We start from the raw sequence: 22,937 nt of genomic DNA, 5'->3' as shown, positions 1-22,937 counted from the left end.
GACTGCAAAGCCGGGACCAGGCCAGGTGAGGGCAGCTGGGAGAAACAAAGGCACGGCCCCGTGATCACCTGGGACACATCTGGCTGCATCCGTCATGCCGCTGGTGGGTACAAGAGCTAGGAATTTTGTCAACAAGCTGTCTTCGGGAGGTGAGTCTTAACAGCAGGACTGGGAGGGCCCGTGGAGATCACCGAACTGATGGAGATCTCTCTAAAGAGCAAGGACTTGAACCAAGGCATCTTGGCAGCTGACTCTGGGCTCGTGCTTCGGGCCTCAACATCCTCATCTATCCAATGGGTATGAATATAGGCCCTGCCTTTGCCCCAGGGCTACTCTGAAACTCTGTGAGAAGGTGGGTGGAGAAGCCCTTTGGACACTTTGAAACATTGGCCACATCTGGGGAAGCATCACCCGTCATCAGTGCCACCCTGCACCCCAAGAGGCGTGGAAAACTGATCCTCCACTAATTCGGGAGCCCAAGGGGGCGTCCCTAAAGCGGGCAGGAGGTGAGGGGCCATCTCCACCTTTCACTTCCCCTGACCAATATTTGGCTCCTTCCAGCCCTCAAGCACCTCCCTGCCTACCCATAGGAGATGACCACCTCCTGCACAGAGGCCTGAGGACGGACTGACTGCTCAATAAAGGTAATTCTACCCACAGTGTTGGCATCTTGGGAGCGGCTGGCAGGAAGCTGAGCACAGCCTGACCAGCGTTAACGGTGGCATGTGGACCCAGCCCCACAGCGAGGGAGGGGCTGCCCGGCACCTGCAGCCCTACTCACTCAGCCTCCCGTGCAGCTCAGGCCTGGGAAGGGGTGATCCAGGCCGAGAGCTGGGGTTCTCCCAGGTGGAGAGCCGGCGCACCCCGAGTGCCAGCGCGAGAGCTCCAGAAGCAAGAGGTATCCTCTTTCCTGGGGTCCAGGCTGAGGAAGGGGGAAGGAGGAACCACTTCAAAGCTCAGCCGAGGCCTGGGACCACGGCCCCCAGGCCCTGGCCCCTTCCCCATGCATGCGTCCTGGGCAGGGCGGTCACTGGGCCTCCTGGGAGGCCTGCTCCCCTGAGGGCCGGCTCCGGCAGCAGATGGCGACGGCTACGGCGGCCTCCTCGCCCGTCCTGCCTCCTGCTCCGATGTCCCGGCCCCTCACCACACACGTGTTGTCCACCGCGTAGGCCCCCAGGGTGGGGCAGGTCCCAGGGAGGGTCCCGCAGCCGGTCAGCGTCCAGCCTCCCTCGCAGGCCACGGTGACCTGCCAGGGCCAGGGGACAAAAGAAAGCGCACGTATGGCCCGGCACACTGTGAGCCGGGCCGGGAGGGCACAGGCCGATGTCTGCCATGCCAAGACGGGCTCATCTTCCCCCGACACCACGCTTCCCACAGCCCTCCCCATCCCGGCCAGCGGCAAAGCAAAGCTGGGGCTGCCCCCTCTGCTGCTCCCACCACGTCCAGCCCCTCAGGTCTGTGGGCTCCTCCTTCAGGCCCTAGCATCCTCCGCGCTCCTGCCCTGGCTGAGCCCCCGCCCCCCGGGCCTGGACAGTCACCGTAGCCGTCCACCTGCCTATAGCGGGCCTCCCTGCTTCTGCCCCCTTCCCTGCAGTCTTCATGGCGCAGCGGCCAGAACGAACCCGCTCACACCCAGGTCAGATACCCGTTCCCCTCCCCCCACCCCAGGCTCAGAACCCTGAGTGGCTCCCAGCTCACTCGAGCAAACCCCAAAGTCCTTACTGTGGCCCTCAGGCCCCACCTAAACCCTGTCTCTGGTTCCCCCCCTCACTCGGTTCCCACCTCACTGGCCCCCTGGCTGTTGCTGGTGCTCCTTTGCCGCAGCTGTTCCCTCTGCCTGGAACACTGTTCCCTGTCATGTCCCCCACCTTCTTAGTGAGGCCTCTCCTGAACTCCCCCTCCCCATTCTCTTCCCTGCCTTACTCTTCTCCACAGCATCTTCTAAGTACTCTGTAATACTACTCATTCGTTTACTGTCATCCCACTAGAAAAGACGCCCCAGGAGAACTTGTCAGGTTTGTAACTCCACCGCCTGGAATGCCAGAGGCCTCAATATATGCTGAGCAAGTGGACCTGAGACAGCCCTTGCCCTTGAGAACTGCAGCATCCAGACCACAATCACTACAGACTTGCTCTTAAAAACCTCCTCTGAGGCAGGAGAGTGGACTCCCTGGGGCTTCCTTTTAAGAAGCTCCCTGTGGCTTTTAAAGGGAGACTTACAGAGAAGCCCTAGGGAGGTTGCGGTCTACACTGGCAGTTTCTGAGGGCCTCTCACGCCCCAGTCCCCCAGCGTGCCTCCCCTCTCTGCAATCCCTTCCTCACCTCGCTGGCCCCGCTAGCCACCCCTCCACCTGCAGCACTCAGCTAAGGTGTCCCGTCCTCTGGGTCATGGCTGAGTCATCCTCCCAGCAGATGTGTTAAGTGGATTAATCAGTGAATGTGTGTGGACTGCTTTTCTTATGCCATATTTACACATATTCTTCCGAAGCGGGGTAAGCATGCCCCAACAGCAGATCTCACTAAGCTGGACAAAAGCAAAAACTGGCCCAGCGACACACACACACACACAGGTGCTGTCCACACAGCTGCAAAAGCTGCTGACAGCACCCACCCCACAAGCTACTCCCCAGATATGTGAGGGTATGGTGGTGACACAAACACTGACCCAGAAAAGCTGCACAGGATGGACACGTGCCACCCCACGCGGCGTCCGGCTCCCGTCCCGACCCCCCGAGCCCCTTCACCTTCTCTGCAGGGCCCGGGATCCCGTGCTCCCTGACTTTGCACTCCAGACCCGGCGCGTGACAGCAGGAAGCGTGGACGCTGGCCTCCTTGTGGCCGACACACTGGTCGGGCTGACCCCGTGGCCTCAGCACAGGCCGCCTGGGGGTGCCAAGGTCCTCCACCTCCCAGTGGGAGCTGCAGCCTGGGAAGAGGAGGGCCAGCTCAAACACCTGGATGCTAAGGGACCCTCTGTCTCTCCTCCCCACCCCATTCAGTCTCCATCTTTTTAGGGTCTGAGTCTGGAGCTGAGAAACCCAGAAACAAGTCTTGGCAGGAAAAAGGCACTACTAGCCTGAGCGACAGGACTCTTGGGTTCTCAGCTCAACCTTGCTGCTGGCCTGCTGTGTGACCTTAGGAAAGCCATACAACCTCTCTGGGCCTCAGTGTCTCAGGGAAAACATCATCTCCTCTCCACCCCGACATGGGGAGTGGGCTCCAAGGCCTGAGATGCTAGACCAGGAAATGGTATTCCTCCCCATAACCCAGCCACCCAGGCAGAAGTTCAGGGGTGAGCTTGATGTCTGTCTGGGAGACATGGGCCTCCCTCCAGAGCTTGGGAGTCAGGCACACCCCCTGGCTACAAGACCTCAGAGAGTGTTCCTAGGCTATAGCAAGCCTCAGTTTCCCTCTGTAAAAGGAAAAGGCAGGCTGCAAGGGTGAAGTGAGGACATGCAGGCGGAGCCCAGCACAGCGTCTGGCACCGGGCAAGGGCTCTGCACGTGTTAGGGTCATGGTCACTGGAATGCCCGTGTGTTAGCTGCATGGCCTTGGGGAAGTCACTCAGCATGTCAGGGTGCAGTTCCCTTTGCTGTAAAGTGGGACTCTTTTTGGATGTGCTTCATAGATAGTGGGTTCTATGACTCCAATGTCTTTGAACTGGCACGTGCCCTGGAATTCATCTGCTGGGCGTTGCCAAAGGGGAGAGCCATCAGAACACGGTGGACTTCCCACCAAGCCAGGACCCCAATAAGATGGCCAGTGGCCTGCTGGACCTGTCCCAGCCTCTCCAGCTGACTGGGCTCATCTTTCCGCTGCAAAGCCATCACCAGCTGCTCCTCCGAGAGCCAGCTCCTAACTCATCACTTGCCCTTGTCACCCTCCTCAAACTTCAGTGGCTCCCCAGTACATACTCGATGAAGAATCAACTCCTGAGCCAGTTATTCCAGGCCCGCTACCTGCCCTCTCCCCAAACGCTCCCCAGGACATCCAATGCACCCTCCAAGCAGGAGAGCTCAGCCCCCTCCCGATTTGAGGGGCACCATCCCTGGATCCCCCACAAGGTCCCCACCTGCGACTTCCTGCTGCCTACCCAGGGCATGTTTTTGACACAAGGTGGCCCATCCACAGTTACCTATATCAGAGAATGGATTCTAAAGCAATGGATGATAACCAGGATAGCTAGCACTTACGTTGTCCTAGCACCAAGCTAAATGCTTAGCACCCATCCTCCTCATTCTATTGCTGAGGCACCTGAGGCACAGAGAAGTTAAGTAACTTGCATAGGTCACACAGCTGACAACTGGCAGAGCCAGGATTAAACCAAGGTCAGCTCCACTTTCGGAGCCACTCCCTAAACTGCCCCTCATGCAATGCACTGCCTGTAGGGAAATGCCTACGATGCCCCAGGCCTGGTGCTCTAGGTGTTACTCATTTCATAGCAACCCAGTGAAGCAGGAACTGCCGCCGCGCCTCTTAGGGAGGAGGAGGCCGAGACGGAGACAGATGAGGTGCCTGCCCAGGGTCACAAGGATGGAAAGGGTAGCACTGGCCTTCACACCAGGCCGTCGGGCTCCAACGTGGGGCCAGCCGGGTGGGGGCAGGTGCACCAGGAGCCAGAGACGCCTCCTCACCCCGGGGTGGGCCCAGCCGCCTACCTGTGAGGACGTAGCCCCGCTGGGGGCAGCGGGCCTGGGTCTGCACTCCGGCCCCAGCTGGCGGAGCCATGTGGACACGGCAGTTGGCACGGGGCAGCAGGCAGCACCTGGCAACGGCATAGACACCCTCACCCCCAAACGCGTTGTGGGCCAGGCAGACGCGCCTGCCCCCTCGGGCCTAAGAGCCAAAGACAGAAACAGGAACCTGCTTTAGAAAAGGCTTCGAAACACAGGATGATGGAGGCTAGAGGGAGCTGACTCGGGTGCCTGGTCCCAGCCCCTTGAAACGTCTCCAATGGCCTCACGAGGGGCCAGCAGCCCCTGAGGACAAGGAGCTCACTTCCACCCAAGGCGGACGGTTCCACAGATGGGCAGTTCTGGGTGTTATAAAGTTCTGGACACTGAGAGTGACTTCAAAATGCAGATACAGGGAAATCTAAGACCCTAGAGCAAGGACCTGGCCTGCTCAGCCTTGACCCACTCTCAGCCTCTCCCACGTGCACTCACGTGCAGGAGGCTGCACAGTCAAGCACACTCCCAGACACCGGCTCCCAGACAGAAATGCCTGCCCGCTCCTTGTCCTCCTGGCCTAGGCACTGCCCTTCCACCAAAACACTGCAGCCAGATGGCATCTCTGCCAGGCTCTGCAGCCTTCCCATCAAGTCCCCTCTTTTGCTGCTTTGAGAAGATTTCTCAACTGCCAGAACCGTGGAACATCTGAGCGAAAAGGGCCCCGGAGACCACTGCGTCCAGAGGCAGAGAATCCCTGGCACACGTCTGGCCCTCCCCTCCCCCGAGGCAGTGAATCCCTGGCACACACTCGGCCCTCGCCTCCCACGAGGCGGGCACGGGAATCCATCCAGCCTCATCCTGCAGCGTCTCCCGGGAACCCTCAGTGTGCCTCCCTCCTGCAGCACCCAAACCGCATGACTGAGATATGCCCCATTCGGCTTTAACTTGCAGACGGACGCTGGAGTTCAGAGGAGGAAGGGGGTCAGGCAGATCTGGGCCTGGAAGCGAGAACCCCACTTCACGCTCCGACGGGAGGGTACAGGTCACCTCAATGCGCTCGCCCCGCCGCTTCCCACTCCTGGAGAAGCTAGAGCAGCCCAGCAGCTCCTCGGGGGCAGCACAGCGGGCCTCGGCCATGGCCATCCGCGTGGGCCCCGAGTGCGCCGACCACACGGTCCTGCAGAACAGCTGCCCACCTGCAACGAGGCACTGGGGTGAGGAGTGGTGGCTGGGGAGGGAGCCTCCGTCAGGGCTCTGCCCACAGAGGGCTCCAGATCTTTGGCTCCTGGTTGGGGAGAGGGGCCTTAAAGAATGTGATCCATTTTCCCATTAAAACAGGTCATGAAAGCCCTTGCAAAGCCCTTTCGGAGCCCGTCCTACTCAATTTCCCCCAGTGTCTAGGAGCCAGTGGCCGAATCCTCCCTCCACAGATGAGGGAGGGACAAGATTGCCCAGGCCACACAGATGCCCTGAGACCTCCCAAGCCCCAGTCTGGATTCTGCCCACCCTGCCATCTTGCTGACCTGCTCCATAGGTACTGGGGGGTAGTGTAGCCACCAGGTTGGGGGTCAGCACCCGCTGGTCCTCGGGGAACCAGGCCTCATTGATGACGTCTTTGGCAGAGAAACGGATGAGCCTCTGCCTCAGCTCAGTCAGGGTGAGCTCCGGCTCATCGGTCAGCATCCTAGCCACAATGCCTGGTCATGGGGCAGATGATGAGAGATGGTGGTGGCCTGGCCCTCCTTCCCGACCTGGGACTCCTCTCCTGGTGCACACGTGAGCGTGCACACACACACAGACACACCAAGCTGTTCTTTAGAAGTTAAACCACCTGCAATCCCGTGCTAAAAGATGGCCAGAATAAGACTTACATCCTGCTCTCACACCTCCGAGCCTTGGCAATTGCTGTTTTGTTGCCAGGTAAACTCTTATTCATCCACCAAACCCCAGATGAAACGGCCCTCCTCCAGGAAGTTTTCCCTGACCTTCAGCCTGGTCAGGCACCTCTCCCTTCCACACAGCCCTGGCTAATCCATTTGTGTACCTGCCTCCCCATCAGACTGAGCGTCCTTGAGGGCACCATCAGTCTGACTCATCTTTACTCCCCCATACCCAACACAGAGCCTGGCACACGTGGTCCTGGTGCAGACCCTGCCTGCCGAAGGGGCTGTCAGAATCATGATGGCTGAGGCGGTGGGGCAGCTACTCACCAGCCACATGGGCGGCAGCCTGTGACGTCCCACTCTGTGATGTGAAGCAGGTGCTGCAGTCACTGGAGGCACCAATGATGTCATCCCCTGGGGCAAAGAGGTCCACGCAGCGGCCAAAGTTGGTCCCCAGGACCCCCAGGGTCACCGGCTGGTCCTGGGCATTGGTGGCCCCAACAGTAATGACCTGGAGAGGTGAGGGAGCAGATGGCAGAGAGGGGAGCCAAGGAGAGGATGTAGGGAGACTGAGACCTTGCCAACTGGGCTGGCCAACTCCTATATACCTGTTTGGCCCATTCAAATATCCCCTCCTGAGGGAAATCTGACTCTCCAGGCAGAACTCTGGCACTCTCTGCCCCACCCGGCCCTGGTGCTGCCCTCTGTCCCTGCCATATGCCAGGCACCATTCCCGAAGTCCCTGAGGTGCTTCCATTCTAGGGAGGGACCCAGACAGTAAACAAACAGTACACAATGCAACTCATTAGGTGGTTATAAGTGCTAAGGAGAAAAGCAGAGCCGGCAAGGTGGAAAAGACCTGCTGGGTTTTACCTGCTGGGTTTTGTCTGCTTTATGCGATTTTAAATTCGGCAGCCAGGGAAAGTGATCCATCACTGTCAGGCTCACATGTGTGCCCCCCACCTGCCCCCTGACCCCAACACCGCCCCCCCAGACTATGATATCTTTGAAGTGGGACGAGATTCCTTCCCCTTAGTCCCCCTCAGTGCCCACACCGCCAGTAGGTGCCCTCGCACGTTAGAGGAATGGACGGGCGTTGGACACACTGGGTCAACCTCTCAAGCTGAGAAGCGTCATTTCTGTGCTCATGTAGCTCCCCTGGGACACACCTGGACCCTCAATGCAGGGCCTCAGGGGGCCTTTGGGGGGGTGGGGAGGTGGACAGTGGAGAGGTCCTGGGATACTGGCAGGAGAGTGATGCGGGCAAAGCCCCTGGGCCCTTACCGAGTGGACTGGGAGAGGAAGCAGAGGGAGGCCGGGAGAAAGCGGAGGGAGCTATGGTGTCAATCCAGGGGACAGCAGATGGACGGAGGTGATGGGATTGGGGAGAAGGGGCCGGGGGAGTCACGAGACATTCGGAGGGAGAGGGGCCAGGGCGTGGGGTTGGAGCTGCACTGGGGGAGGGGAGAGTTGAGGCTGGTGCTGTTCATAGACTGGGATGGTGGAGGTTCGAGCCCCTCCTCTGCCCAGGCTCGGCCCTGGCAGTCTCTGACACGTCCTTCCAAAGCCAGGCCAGTTCAGGAGCACACCCCATGATCCCCCAGGGGCCCACCTGCCACCTTCCCCTCCCTTTGGGAGCACCCACCTCGGGAGCTGAAGCTGGGGAATAGAGACAGGCGTCATCCCTGAAGTTGCCGGCTGCGGCCACCAGCACTGCCCCCGTCCCGGCCAGGTGCTGGCAGGCGGCGTTGAGGGCTGGGCTGTACCCACCCGCCAGGGGCAGCAGCACTACCAACCGGCCTGCCGGCTGGGCCAGCTGGCTTTTCCGAATAAACTCCAGGCCTGAGAGGACAAAGCCAAGGTCACCCATGAGGAGGCACGCTCCCCCTCCCCACCCCCGCCCCCGAGGCCCCCGTGAGGGTTAATTTTACATGTCGACTTGGCAAGGCTACGGGTGTTTGCTCAGACATAGGTCTAAGTGTTGCTGTGAAAGTACTTTGTGGATGTGATTAATGTTTACATCAGTACTTTGAGTAAAGCAGATTACCCTCCATAATGGGGGTGGGCCTTGTCCAATCAGTTGAAGGCCTTGAGAGAAAAGATGGAGGTCCCCCAAGGAGGAAGGAAATCTGTGTGCACACTGCCTTCAGACTCAAGACTGTGGCATCAACTCCTGCCAGAATTTCCAGCCTGCCAGCCTGCCCTGCAGATTTTAGCCAGCCCCACAATATATGAGCCAATTCCTTAAGATAAATCTCCCACTATGTGGTATATGTATGTATTTATAAATATAAATATATACATACATCCTATTGGTTCTGTGTCTCTGGACAACCCTGACTAATGCACATGGGAAGCATGTTAACAACAGCAGCACTTATAAAACCAGCCAACTCCCAAACACTTATACGCACCAGGCTCCTTCTAAGTGCCTGACTATGGGAATTTACACAATCCTCACAGTAACCTTACTATTATTTTCCCTTTCCAGGAAACTGAGGCACCAAGAGGAGGGGCCCCGTTTGCCCTGCCTCTGACCTTCACAAGCCTCGCTGCCATCCTCTGAGGGCTGGTGTACAGTAATCCTCCCCCACCACACAGACACACACACACACACACACACTCCAGTGAGTCCTCACTGCCCACTCGCAGCTGTGGCACCCTGCCCTCCCATGTGTGAAAGGGGACACTGCTGCTCGGACTGTGTCGAGGATCAAAAGACTCCTCGCCCTGGAGCTGGAGGGGGGTGGGGGGGACTTGATAACCCTGCCCCCTCAGGGGGTGTCATGCCTTGACCCCGGCTGCACTCCCCCACCCCAGAGCCAAGTGTGCAGCCTGGAGCCCAGGCCCAGTGGAGACCTGGGTTCTAACACCAGCTCTGGCCCTCATGTGCCAGGGGAGCCGGAGCTGACAGCTCCTCCTCTCAGGCTCCAGCTCCTGCTCCGTCAGATGGGGGTGTGGCGGGCTGACCTCTCAGAACCTTCTGGATCTGGGCCTCTGGGAGGTCCCCAGGGCTGCAGCAGAGGTGGGAGTTGGGGTCCCATAGCCAGGCTCCTCTTAGGAGGAGACAGCTGTCCCTCACACCAGGAGGGGGAGAGCGGAAGTAGGAGTGGAGGTGAGGAATAAGCACGATTACAGCTGCCATTCACCACCTGCTGTATGTATGTTTCTGTGCTCGGACTTGACACACTTTACCTCAAAAATCTGCTTACAGAGGAGACTGGCGGTGACCGAGAAAGTAAAAGCTACTGTTCGTGGAGCCCCTGCTCTGCTCCAGGTAATGTGCTAGGGGCCTTACCCAAAGCGGGGACCTCTTCTTCCCCGGGAAACCCTCCAAGCCCAGGGCGCCAGGCCTGCGGAAGGCCTTTCAGGGCACAAGCAGGCCTCCCCTCCTCTGCACACTGACCTTTGGGAATTGGCCTGCTGAGCTGAGGTCAGTGGATAAAGGGGTGGGACAGGACGGAAGGGTCACCTGATAGGGCAGGGGATTATTGATTCTTGCCTTGAAAACCAAACATCAAAACCTGTGCTCTAGGGCTTCCCTAGTGGCACAGTGGTTAAGAATCCTCCTGCCAATGCAGGGAACACAGGTTCAAGCCCTGGTCCGGGAAGATCCCATATGCCATGGAGTAACTAAGCCCACGTGCTACAACTACTGAGCCTGTGCTCTAGAGCCTGTGAGCCACAACTACTGAGCCTGTGAGCCACAACTACTGAGCCCGAGTGCCACAACTACTGAAGCCCGCGTGCCTAGAGCCCGTGCTCCGCAACAAGAGAAGCCACCTCAATGAGAAGCCCATGCACCGCAACGAAGAGTAGTCCCCGCTCGCTGCAACTAGAGAAAGGCCGCGTGCAGCAATGAAGACCGAAAGCAGCCAAAAATTAATAAATTAATTAAACAAACAAAAACCTGTGCACTAAACTGCAAAGAATTAGGGCAGAGCTCACTCACCAAGCACAAGGCAGGCACCACCAGCCCTTCCCAGCCCTTCAAAAAGGCCTATGGCTGCCTCTGCCAGCTCAGAGGCCAGCATCTGACACAGCGGTCTGGGCGCTTGCAGTGGAGGTCAAACCCAGAGCCAGCACCTTCCCCAGCGAGGTCACTGGCTCTGGCTGTGTGACCCTGGGCAAGTCACTTCCCCTCTCTGGGCTGATTTTCTCAACTGTTTAACAGGCTCACAATATCACCCTCAGGGTATGGAGTACAAAGTCCTTTGCTCAAGGTCTGGCCACAGGAGGGACTCAGTAAGTGAGAATTCCCACCCTCTTCTCTGTCCACAGGCCTCCCAGGGTCCTAGCTCTAAGCTGGACCTTGCCAGAGGTGACTGGATGGAGAAACCTGCAAGAGTCCGGAAAAAGTCTTCTGCCAGTTCCTCTACCAGGTCTACCCAAACGGGGCTCCAATCATTCATGAGAAGGAGTGAATCCCCCGGTGCCAAGCAGAAGATGGGGAAAGTTTGCTTAGATCACCTCGAGGGTACATCCAAATCGAAAGTAACATGGCAGAAGACACAACTATTTTAAAAGATCTGGAAAGGGGAGCAGTGTGAAACTGTAGAAAGACCACTGACTAGGGGTCGAATCTCCAGGACCTGCCTGGACTGAGCCCTGCCCCTCTCTGGGCCTCAGTTTCTCCATCGGCATTCATGGCCCCTGGGGGCCCTGCCCACTCTGACACTCTGGGACTCTGCCTCTGGGGCAGAGGCTGCCTTGGTCTCCTTGGTCAGGAGTCAGTTCTCTCTGGGCTGAAGCCCCGTCCCATGCCAGGTCTGGATGCAGAGACCAGCACATCCAGAGCCATCACTCACCTGTGAGTGTGCTGCTCACCGTGCCCTTCCCTTGGCAGTTGAGCACACGCAGGCTGCGCAGACTGGCGCCCTTGGCCACGCCAGCATCCCGGCCACTGACCACCCCTGCCAAGTGGGTGCCATGGCTGTCACACTTGTTCGCCTGCTCGACCAATACAAGACCCGAGTGAGAAAGCTCATCCACCCTGTAATAATATCAGTGAGTGACCGGACAGACGTCCCCACCCACAAGTGATGGCAGGGCAGGGGCAGTGACAGCTGGGGAGGCCAGCAGGGGTGCAGCTGTGGCACTCCGGGGGTGGCATCAACTCCAGGTCGGGGATGAGGGATGGGGGCAGCCCCCCCCACCTGAGGGACATGCTCACCTGTCTGTGGAAGCGTGTCCCATCCTCTTCGGGCACGTTCTCGAAGTCAGTGACTACCACCCTGCCCTCAATTTCCCGGTGGCCACTTTGGATACTGGTGTCTAAGAGATATACCTCCACCAGGCCACCTCCAGCTTTCCAAGGTGAGGTTTGTTCGAAAGGAAAGAATAACCATGAGGTTAACGTAATAGTTAACACATATAAATTGTTTACCATGTCTCAGGCACTGTTCTAAGCACCTTACATATGTCAACTCAGAAAATCCTCTCCAGGTACATACTTTTATATCTTTATATCACAAACAAGGAATGTGAGGCACAGAGAGGGTAAGTAACTGTCCAAGGTCACATAGCTGGTGCTGGTGGAACCAGCAAGAGAACCAAGTAGTCTGGCTCCATAATATGAACATGAAATAACAATATGAACACCCGAAACTAATAAATACAATGGAAAAAGCTATGCCAAGCCCCTACTTAAAATTTTTCACAGCTCCCCAAACCTGAGGCCACAGAATTTAAAGACAGAACAGGATTTGACAAGTAAAAGGAGAATAACAGGCCTGTATGGCCATCTGAGCAGGTCAGCTCATTTCACAGAGAGGAAACTGAGGCCCAAGGAGGAGGCGTGCATCTGGGCCTCCTGGCTCCAAGCCCATGCTTTCTCCACTCCACCAGGTGCCAGAACGGCTCAACAGTGGCTGGTTCCAACTGACACAAGTTACAGCCTCAGAGAAAACAGCAGTATTGGAAATTCACCAAAAGCCTATCACCTACACTTCATCATTTCTATTTGGGTCAGTTCAGATTCTCCAGGAGGCAGGCACCAAGATGGGACGAGACCTTCAGGGGACTTCCTGGGGAGGTGCCTACACGGGACAAAGGTGGAGGGGGCAGGAGGAAAAGCAGGGAGAGCCTGCAGGTGTGACACCTGTGGAAGGAGAGGAAGGAAGAGGGTCAAGGAGGCAGAGCACCAGGCCGCAGCACTGCTCGCGGAAGCCTCGGAGGCCTTGGCTCCGTCCTCGTCCCCCCATGTAAGGTGGGACCGCTGTTGTCCCATGTCGCAGAGGGGAAAAGGGGCCTCAAGAGGAGTTATCACTAAGGGCAAAGGGACCTGCGAGTGGCCGCTTACAGCCTCTGATTCAGTGCAGGGAGCTCTGTGGCCTCTGGCAGGTGGGCGCCCAGTCCTGCCTGCATCCCTCCAGAGCAGGGAGCTTTCTCTCTCCCACAGGACAGCCCCTGCCATGCCTGAGAAGCTCGGAAGGCAGCCAAATTCTCCTTCTCATCTCTGCCCAGGAGGCCCCTGACCCTGACCCTGACCCTCTTGCCTGTTCCCCGCAGGCCACACCCCTTCCTGCCTCAGGGCCTCTGTCCTTGTTTGTTTCTCTTACTTGGACATGCTCCCCTTGGTGGGGCTAATGATACCCACTGCAGGGCTCAGCTGAGTGTCACTTCCTCCAGGAAGCCTTTCCTGACTCCATGCTCACAGCTGTCCAGACTCCTTCGTAGCTCCTACCCCATCCAGGCTACCTGGTGTCATGTAGCTATCTGTGTAAGCAATGGATTAGCCTTCTTCATGCACTAGAAGCTCTAGGGCGGGGTGCAGAGACCAAGTCCATCTTGTTGGGTTTTGTGTCCCCGGCACCTAGCACGGTGCCTGGAGCACAGTGGCTACTCGAGAACTCACTGTGGCATGGAAGGAGAGGAGAGGGAGGGCTTAAGTGACAGCAGTCTCACTCTATACCAGACACGGATGGAGGCCTGCTACAGCATAAAGAGCATTAACCCCAACACAGCCCCCCAGATAGGACTGTCATCACCTCCCGTTTTTGCAGAGGAACCTGAGGCTCATTCAAGCTCACACAGCTTGAAAATGCTAAAGTCTGGGTTTGAGCATGGCAGTTGGCTCCAGGGCCTGCGCTCGTCAGCCCTTTGCCAGGTGGCCTCTCTGTGAAGGAAGGCTCTGCTCCTGGCCGGGTGCGCCACCCTCCACTCATTTGCATGGTGCCCACTCCGCCCCACTCTGACCCAACAGCCTCCGGGGGGCCTCGTCCAGCCAAGCCCTTCTGTGACTCCTGACGGACTCCATGTTCCTGTCTTCCATCCCCACCACCTCTCACAGCCACTGGGCGCAGGAGGAGGGTAAGGCAAGCCATGGGCATCCCCGTGGGGAAGGAAAGGATCGCACGTCTGCTTCTGGCCTGGGGGAGGGCAGTGGGTCCGACAGTCACCCCAAAAAAACGTATGTCCACATTCTAACCCCTAGGACCTATGATCATGCCCTTATCTGGCAAAAGGGTCTTTGCAGATGCGATTAAGTTAATGACCCCCAAATGAAATCATCCTGGATTATCCCGATGGGCTTTAAATCCATTGATGTGTCCTCATAAAAAAACAGAAGCGGAGAGATACACAGAGAAGATCTTATGAAGGAGGCATGGACAGGAGTGATGCAGCCATAGCCAAGGAACGCTGCAGTCGCCAGAAGCTGGAAGGGGCGAGGGAGGATGCTCCCCTTGAGCCTTTGGGAAGAGCTTGGTCCACTGACACTTATATTTCCGACTGGAGAGTACATTTCTATTGTTTTAAGCCACCGGGTTTGTGGTACTTTGTTAGGGCAGCCCTAGGAAACTAATTTAGGGGCTGTGGCCTTCTCTCTCTCCTGCTTGGCTTGGGGCCCCTCGGAACCCCCTGCACAGCATCCCCTCCCCATTCCCCATACTAGCCGGCTCCGGGAGATCCCTGAGGCGCAGATGTGGAAGGTGGGGTCTCTAGGGTCTCTGCCTAGAGAGGAGCAGCCTGGGGTGGGGAGAGGCAGACTCTTCCTGCAAAGGGCACCCCCTCCCTGGCCACAGGCTGCCCAGGCCGGTCAGCACACCCTGCCTGACCAGGCCCCACACCTCTGCCGCTGGCAACCCTGGGGTGATGCTCCACACTTCTTACTCATCTCCCATTCTGGCCGCGAGCCCTGGGAGGCCCCAGGTCTACCGTCTGTCACGATGACAGCGACTCAGAACCCGCCTAGCCTTTCAGTTCCCAAAGCATTTGCACATCAACAGCCTCACAACACCTTGTAAGGACAGGATGGGGTTACTGTGCCCATTTTAGAGATGAGGAAGGGGAGGATCTGAGAGGGAAATGGCTTCCCGAGACCCCACGTGAGCCAGTAAAGGGCGGAGGCTGAACGTGCCCCCGGGTCTGGCTGAGTCCGGGAGCATTCCTGCATTGTCTCTCCGCTGAGCTCCAGACCTCATGCTGAGGGCTTCTCAGACCGAACACGGGCCAGCCAAAACCCCTGATCTCCCCAAACCAGGTGTCCTTCCCTTCTTCCCCAGCTCAGTAAATGGCACCTCCACCCACCTACAAGGCCCTGCCCAAACCCAGGCCACTTTCCTTGGCGTCTCCTCCTCCTCCTGGCCAGGCCACCCCAGGCAGAGGGAAGAGTTGGGGGAGAGGCCTGGAGGGGACACACAGAGTAGCCCACGCAGGGAACCCCAGGAAGCCTAGCGATGCTGAAGGGAGGAGCAGGTCAAGGCAGGAGACCGGAGACCAGCTGGGGGCGTGGCAAACACGGCTTATCTGTCCTGTTATGGGGTCCAGTCCTGTCCTCAAGGCACTGGGATCACCCAGACCTGTGGGCCTGAGCGGGTGTCAAGGTCAGGTTTACCCTCTCCCCACCTGAGTGCAGCCTGATGGGCCAAATGGCAAGAAGAGGCAAATGTGAACTTTTAGAAGGTGGGAGAAGGGCTCATTTAAAAAAACAGACTTCTGGGCTTCCCTGGTGGAGCAGTGGTTGAGAGTCTGCCTGGTGATGCAGGGGACACGGGTTCGTGCCCCGGTCTGGGAAGGTCCCACATGCCGCGGAGCAGCTGGGCCCGTGAGCCATGGCCGCTGAGCCTGAGCGTCCGGAGCCTGTGCTCCGCAACCGGAGAGGCCACAACTGTGAGAGGCCCGCCTACCGCAAAAACAAAAACAAAAAACAAAACAAAACAAAAAAAACAGACTTCTGCATTGTACCTGGGGCAGAAGGAAGGCAGGGCATGGGGGCTGGATTGGGTGGAATGGGACAGAAAAGGGGTCAGCAGAGTGTACTGAGCTCTAACGCCCCTGGGAGGCGAGGACCGTCGGCAGGGAGGAGACAGCAGCACGTGGCCTCCGCTCGGATGAAGAGACGCGGGGAGCATGGGGTCCTTACTAGGAGCGTGGTGTTCATCCGCCTGGTGCCGCGCAGGGATAATCCGCTCTAAGTTCCATGGGATACTCTGGGCAAAGACGAAGGAGTCCTCCTCGATGTACTGGACGTGGGGCAGCCTCAGGGCCTGCAGAAGGCAGAGAGGTGGGGCTCGGCTTCAAAAGCCATTTGGCTGACAGCAGCCATAGCCACAGCCCTTCACCTACCTGACCAAGCCTGTCCCGAGTCACACGCCAGTCACATACCTGTCCCCTCCTGGTGTGGGGTTTCCTCGCTCAGGTTGGGGAGCCCAGCACCCGCCAGCACAGAGGATGCCTTTTAGGAAGGATTCTGAATTTGACATGTCATCTGGGGAGCCAGGCAGTGCCCAGGCCCCGGGGAAGGCTGGACCTGGACTCCATGCCCAAATCATGATGCCCTCACTGGCCATTCTGTTCCCCTCAGATCCGTTCCCGCCCTTCTCCACCGTGCAAGGCGTGGGGAGGCTGACCCTGCAGACTGCAGCACCCAGGCCTCCTTGCAGTGACTTCTGGTTGGGATCAGCCAGAGGGAGGCCCAGAAGGAGTTTTGGGGGATGAGAGGGTGTCTTCACTCCCTCTCTGTTTTGGTGCAAGGTTCCCACGGTGGCTGCATCCTTTGGTGACCACAGCTCCCCCAGGGCAGCCCCTGCTCCACAGCTCCAACTCCCACCTGGCAGAGAAGACACTATTCCCTCTCCTCGCCCATCAGCTTGTCACGGCAACTCATCCCTGGGTGCCTCAGTGTCCCTGTGGGCTTCCTTAACCTGTCCACACCTCCGTGAGTTTCTGTGCTTAGCATCTGCTTAAATACTTGACGATCTCATTTAGTCCTTAAAGAACCGTTCCTATTTTCATGCCAGCTTACAGGTAGGGGACTGAGACTCAGGGGGTGAAGAAAATTGCCCAAGGTTAGACAAACTAGTAAGGGTACATGAACCCAGGAGGGCGCGATGCCAAAGTCCAGCTCTTGAGGGCACATGTCTGTGGCCTGCAGCTCAGCAGTGTCTCCCCTCTGAGAAGCTGCCTGGCCTTCAGGGCTCATGCGTGCCATCTGGCTCTGTGGGCGTCTGATTCCTTCCCCCGCACTGTGCTGGGCATATCATCCCCCAGTTAACTGACTGGCCATCACTTCTTAGTCTCTCTTTCTGAACTGTGAGCTCAAGGGAAAGGGCTGGTGGTCCATCCTCATGTCTGCAGCACATAGTAAGTGCTCATTAAATATGTGATGAGCAGACTGATTGAAGGCATTAACTTGATGTTTCCGCTATTAGACTAAGGGATTGGACCCTGTCTAATCCATGTCATTGTCCCCACAGGACTTAACACACTGTAGTTGTTCAGCCACTGTATGCTGAATGGAATGAAACTAGGCAGTAGTAGTGCAGTGGAGCGAGAAGGCCTGGGCCTAGATTCTCGTTCTGCCGGTTGTGTGCTGTGTGACCTCGGGCAAGACACTGTCCCGTTCTGGGTCTCAGTGTCTGCAGGAGGCTATGAAGCACCCCAGCCACGCGGAGAATCAGTATGAAAATGGGAACCATGTGTTCTCATCAAGTTAGGAGGACAGGGGAGGGGGGCAGGTTGGGAGGAAGGGAGCAGAGGCTAAAACAAGGAAAGGGTTGTTTTCTTGTTTTGTTTTGTTTTTAAAGGTGCATTTGCCAAATTCTCTTCTGCCTTTTTATTAAAGCTGCAAATCTTACATCCATCAACTCGCTTCAGGCGGAGCCCCCTTTCACAGGAAACCTCACCAAGAAAGGTTTTTAAGATATGCATTTAAAGCACTGGGCCAGGAGGAGGAGAAGGGAGGCCAGAAGTCCTCAACTACCCATGTCTGTTCTGCCCCTGCACCAAAGATGTGACATCAGGGTCGGGCTGGAGGGGGAACAGCCTCCCTGTCCTACAGGAGGAACCTTCTGAATAGCATCAGTTTCAGAGGAATTTTGCATCCTTGAGTCATGTTTTTATAAAATGACTCTGGCCCCACTAACGTCATAGGGCCTTGTTCCTATAGGGTTTTCATAGGGAGCAAGTTCACCAACACAAAGACAGCTAGAAGACAGACCACTGGGTCTGATCCCAGCTCTGCCTCTGGCTGTCTGTGTGGTCCCTTCTGAACCTTGGTCTCCTCATCTTTCAGATGAAGATGAAGTACCATTGAGTTATGGCCAGGCTTGAAGGGCATCTTGTACCGAAGGCCAGGCAGGAGCCACTGTGCTTGGTACTCAGTAAGCGCTCTGTGAACACTTGCTGCCTCCTGATGGTCAGCCATGGGCACACCCAGGACAGTCCCCTGTATGCATGCGGCAGCCCAGCCCTTTCTGGAAGTGGCCCACCCAGAGACGGAGCTCACCAGCTCCAGCAGGTCACCGCTCATCTTCACCAGGAAGCCGGGGAGAAGGTCGTGGAAGACGTGCAGGATCTTGGTGAGGTAGCCGCGGTGGGCGGCCCGGGCCTGCAGGCGGTGGGCGGTGCGCTCCGTCTGCGAGCGGTGGGTCTCTTCCTTCAGCACCACCATGTAGGTGCCTGGCAACCTCCAGGCGTCCTGGCCCCCAGCGAGGAGGAGTGACACGATGACATTAAAAAAAGAAGAAGTTTGCTATGAGTGCTTCATCCACTTATGTTTACAAGTTAGAATTACAGCAAAAGAAACTCCATCGAGTATAGGAAGTATAAAGAGAAGTCACCAAATTGGGACCCCCAAACCACAGAGAAGCCAACTATTAGCAGTAACCTAACACATACCACACTTTCAAACTTGACAGTCAGGCAAAAACGGGAACCATGGGCCACAGTCAACACCAGGTTCTCCTCTGCACCTGCACCTAGTTCTCTGTGGGGCCGACCAAGGCCTGGCCACCCTTGGAGGCCCTGCCTGAAGGCCACCTCCTCCCGAAGAACTTCTTAATTACACCTCCCTTCCCCGTGTCTCAATTTGAAATAATCACTTTCTCCCGGTTCTAGTACCTCCCTGACTCCCTCCGGAGGCAGTCCAAAAACATGGCCTGAATCCCAACCTCAATATTTACTGGCTATGTGGCCATGGGCAAGTCACTCAACCTCTCTGAACCTCAGATATCTCCTCTGTGGGGTGGGGAACCTAATGCCTACGACACAGGCCTGCTGGGAAGGCTAAGAGACGTAGTTGTGTAAAGCATCTAGCAAACAGAAGGGATGATAGAGTGAGCAAAGGCAACACTTCTCACATGGGATAAAAGACTCAAGGCCATGGTCTACAGGAGCAGATCTGTTTGCTCTTAGCTCTTAGCTGCTCCCACTGCTCTCAGACACACCTGTGCTCAAGAACCTTCCGTGGCTCCCCATAGCCTGACAAAGTCCAAACTCCATGCTGCCCCTTGGTCCCCGCTGCAGCCTCCGTAGCCTAATCTCCCACATCTCTGTACGTGCACCAGAGTAGAATACAGTCTACAACCCTTTAACCAAAGTCTTAGGGTCAAATGGGTTTCAAGATTCAGAATTTATCTGGACGTTAGAAACGTAGTAATAGGCAATCAGGGTGCTCAGAGGTGTCTAGAGCAGCATACTGTAATCTATGCAGCAAAATATAGGAATATAAATATTTACATCAGTGGGATAACTTATAAATAACCTCATGTCAGTTCAGGTCAGGTTACCACCAAATAAATTACAAGAAATCTTTTGGGTTTCAGAACATTTTACATTTCAGAAGGCAGATAAGGAACATGTGGACATGTGCTCCCTATTCTCCACCTCTAGCTTTCCCCTGTCTGAGCTTTTGTTCATGCTACCCCCTTCACCTAGAATAAAATTCCCCTGCCACTTTTATTTAAACTCCTATTTATGCTTCAAAGGCCCATCTACAATGCCCTCAGCTAAATGAAAATCTAATGAATTGGGAGAACACTTTGTGCACTAGAAGGAGACTTGCCCTAGAAGCCTAGTTCTAATGCATCAGGGGGGTGAAACCCCTCTCTCTGGGTCTCAGTTTCTCATGAATAAAAGGATTGGTCTAAAATCTTTCTCTGCTTGCCAAAAATATTTTCATTAGAAATTCAATCTCTACAAAATATCCACTGAAGGAATGAATAAATGAACTTCTGGAGGTTCTTGTTCCAAACTTCCGCTGGGAAAGAAGTACCCTCAAGCGCCTGTTTTAATTGGTTGTCTGGCCTCTGCTTACTCACCTCTCAAGATGGGGTATTCACTACTTCTAGAATAGTTATTTGGGGGCAGTGACTTGAAACGCCCTTTCTCAACCTTGTCACAACCCATCAACATCCTTCTAGAAGGTGAAAGGCTCAGGGAACAAGGGAGAAGGTGCTATGAGCTGAGTAAACTTCACTTTTCTGTGAGAGCCAGACTGAAGAAGCGAGGTCCCTCCCCTCCTGCCACTAACACAGGACACAGGCAACACTGAGGGCCTGACACCCCTCTGCACCCAGCACACTCAGGCAGAGGAGCTGGGGCAGAAGCGCAGGCCAGATGTCCATTAGCCTAGAACTTCCCCCCTGCCCCGGGAGCTGCAGTTTGGAGCAAAAAGGGCATCACTGGGAGGTCGCACTGCAGCCAGGTAAATAGCTACCTCCTACAGTGCTCTCTTCACTGTCTCACATGGTGGGGAGGTCACTCATGTGGGCAACAGAGCCCCTCATTCCTCCATCTGCCCAGCACTGACTCTTCACAACAAACCCTCGGGAAGGACTGTCACCTCCCTTTTAAAGATAAGGAAAACGGAGGCTCGGATGTTAAGTGACTTGCCAAGCACCACTCAGCTAGTGAGTGATGGAGCCAGGATTCAACCCCAGAGCTGACTCCAAACCCGGTAGCAGGACCTCTGTTGAGCCCTGGGAATGTTATAATTGGAGGGAACCAGCAGTCCCAACCCTGGGCAGGAGCTCCCATAGCCCAGCGGCCAGGTGCTGGCCTTGATCTTCAGGAAACTCGCCCCACCCACTCTGGGCGGTGTGAGTGGGCTGCGGCTACCAGGCTCCTTCCTTCCGAGAGCACCAAACAAGCCCTTCCCAGAGGAGCCCAAGGACCCCAACGGGCCTGGAGAATAACTCCGTTCCCTCCCCTTCAGTTTTGTTCTTTTCTTCAGCTGAAAAAGATGCAATCCTAGAATGTGAGTTTTGTGGCATGAAGAAATTGCCTCCCGCCACTATCATTCATTCGCCTTCTCTCCCGCTCCACCCCTGTCGCAGTAGCGCCGTCTCGTCCCAAGACCCCCAAGCCCACCCCCTCCCACACTCCCCACACACACTCTGCACTACCCAGATTTCCCGATCCGCGTCAGGACGCATAATAATATCTCCTCTCTGCCCGGGGCCATTCTAAGCACGTTTCGGGCATTAGCGCCTTGACCCACCCGAGCCTCAGTGGTGAGGCACGTCCAGGATCTGATCAGGCGATCCTGGAAGTGCTCTGCTCGTCCTACCTGGCGCCTACCAGTCTCCGAGCCCCGTGCACCTTTCCCCCGCAGAGCGCACCCCAAAGAGCCGCCGTGCCCGTTCTCCCCGCCACCGCGCCCGCAGTCCCCAAGATCCGCGCCAAGCCCATCCTCGGGTGAGCAGAGCCCCCACCCCACCCAGTGACTTTCACTCCAGCCCCTCCCTTCCGGGGTGGGGGGGGGCACTGAGGCCTGAGAGGATAAGCCCACCGCCCGGGTCCCCGCGCGGGTTCGCCCCCGCCTCCCACCCCGGCGTCCGCACCTTTGCGCAGCGGTGGAAGGTGGCGGTGGCCACGTTCTGGGCCGTGTCAGCCGAGGTGTCCTCCTCCGACCGGAAGGCGAGCACCAGCTCCTCGTAGTCGCCGTCTTCGTCCTCCTGCGCGCGGGCGCCCGCGGGTCCCAGAGGCAGCAGCAGCAGCAGCAGCAGCGGCGGCCACCACGGCCGCCGGGAGCTGCCCGTACCCATCGCGCGGAGAGGAGAGGTTTGCGTCGGGCGGGGAGACCCGGGGGCGGCGCGCAGGCCAGGCCCGCAGCGCCTGTGCCTCGCGGCGGGGAGCCCGATGCGAGCACGGGACTCGGGCCCCGGCGAGGACGCGCGCTGGGCCGGGCTCTAGGCCTCCCGGTTGGGGGCTGCGCCGTGGAGACGCTTGCCGGCCCCGGGCCGTCTCACTGCCTGGCTCGCCCCTCCTGGCTCGGACCCGACCTGAGCCTGAGCCCGCCTGCAGCCGCGCGCGCCTCGACGCCGCGGCAGAAACCTTCCTGGGTGTGGGTGCGCGACGCCCAGGGTCCGGGAGATCACGCCACCTGAGCCCTATCGGATGATCCTACCTGATTAAATATTAACGGAGCCCCCGGACTGAAGGATCGGGTTTCGGCCTCGCTCCCCCTCCCCCTCCCCACCCCCACCCCCACCCCCACCCCCACCCCCAAACGGCGTCAGATTACGCTCAGAGAGAGGACAAAATCCCAAATCTTAATTGGGCTGGAAGACTGTTCCCGCGCTCCCGAGACGCCTTCTCCCCGCCCCTCAACCCGAGCCCTGCGAGCTGTGCCAGGCACCAAGTTCGGCTGAGCCCACCTAGTCAAGCGTTTCTGGGCTCTGCCTTGGCACTGGCCAGCCAGCCCCCTCGCCTACGCCCCGAACGATGTTAAACCACTCCATCGGGTCCTCCTCCTCGCCGCCGCCGCCAGCGACAGCGAACCCCTCGCTGCCCCCAGCCCCCAAGTCTTTTCGCAGGTCTGAGCGTGCCATCCTTCTAAACTCAGCCCCCCACCCCTCTCGGGCCTCTGCCCCTTATGCACCCGGCACACCCAACCTCACCAACTAGCTACTCCTTGAAGTCCTGTTGCTTTTGACTTCCAGCCAGCACTAATCAAACATTTCAAGGGATTTATTCTACAAATATTTCTGGTTTTAATCTGCAGAGATATCATACGTGTACATTCAAGAATTCCATTGTCGGGACCTCCCTGGCGGTCCAGTGGTTAAGACTTCGCCTTCCAGTGCAGAGGGTGTGGGTTCGATCCCTGGTTGGGGAGCTAAGATCCCACATGCCCTGCGGCCAAAAAACCAAAACATAA

The 22,937-nt window shown here is 57.3% G+C and overlaps 1 protein-coding gene across 6 annotated transcripts; it reads right to left on the bottom strand.

Moving 5' to 3' along the window:
* Positions 1-1,027: 1,027 nt before the first annotated feature.
* PCSK9 (proprotein convertase subtilisin/kexin type 9) lies at positions 1,028-21,822 on the bottom strand (the record flags this gene model as incomplete). 6 transcript variants are annotated; one of them, XM_079728332.1, is made up of 12 exons in its annotated part: positions 1,028-1,246; positions 2,745-2,926; positions 4,659-4,836; positions 5,718-5,866; positions 6,194-6,367; positions 6,881-7,064; positions 8,199-8,395; positions 11,362-11,506; positions 11,727-11,860; positions 15,918-16,041; positions 18,282-18,473; positions 21,619-21,822. In XM_079728332.1, the coding sequence occupies 12 exons, from the start codon at positions 21,820-21,822 to the stop codon at positions 1,028-1,030; spliced, it is 2,082 nt and encodes a 693-aa protein (XP_079584458.1). The 6 variants fall into 6 exon arrangements, with proteins under 6 accessions (XP_079584458.1, XP_079584459.1, XP_079584460.1 ...); XM_079728333.1 differs by having other exon boundaries at positions 11,362-11,503; XM_079728334.1 differs by having other exon boundaries at positions 11,362-11,503; positions 15,918-15,984.
* Positions 21,823-22,937: the final 1,115 nt, after the last annotated feature.

The sequence above is a fragment of the Hyperoodon ampullatus genome, assembly GCF_949752795.1.
Source record: "Hyperoodon ampullatus genome assembly, chromosome: 2".
NCBI classification, from domain to species: domain Eukaryota; kingdom Metazoa; phylum Chordata; class Mammalia; order Artiodactyla; family Ziphiidae; genus Hyperoodon; species Hyperoodon ampullatus.
The sequence above is the reverse complement of the archived record's forward strand: the minus strand, read 5'-3'. Positions and strand labels throughout refer to the sequence as shown.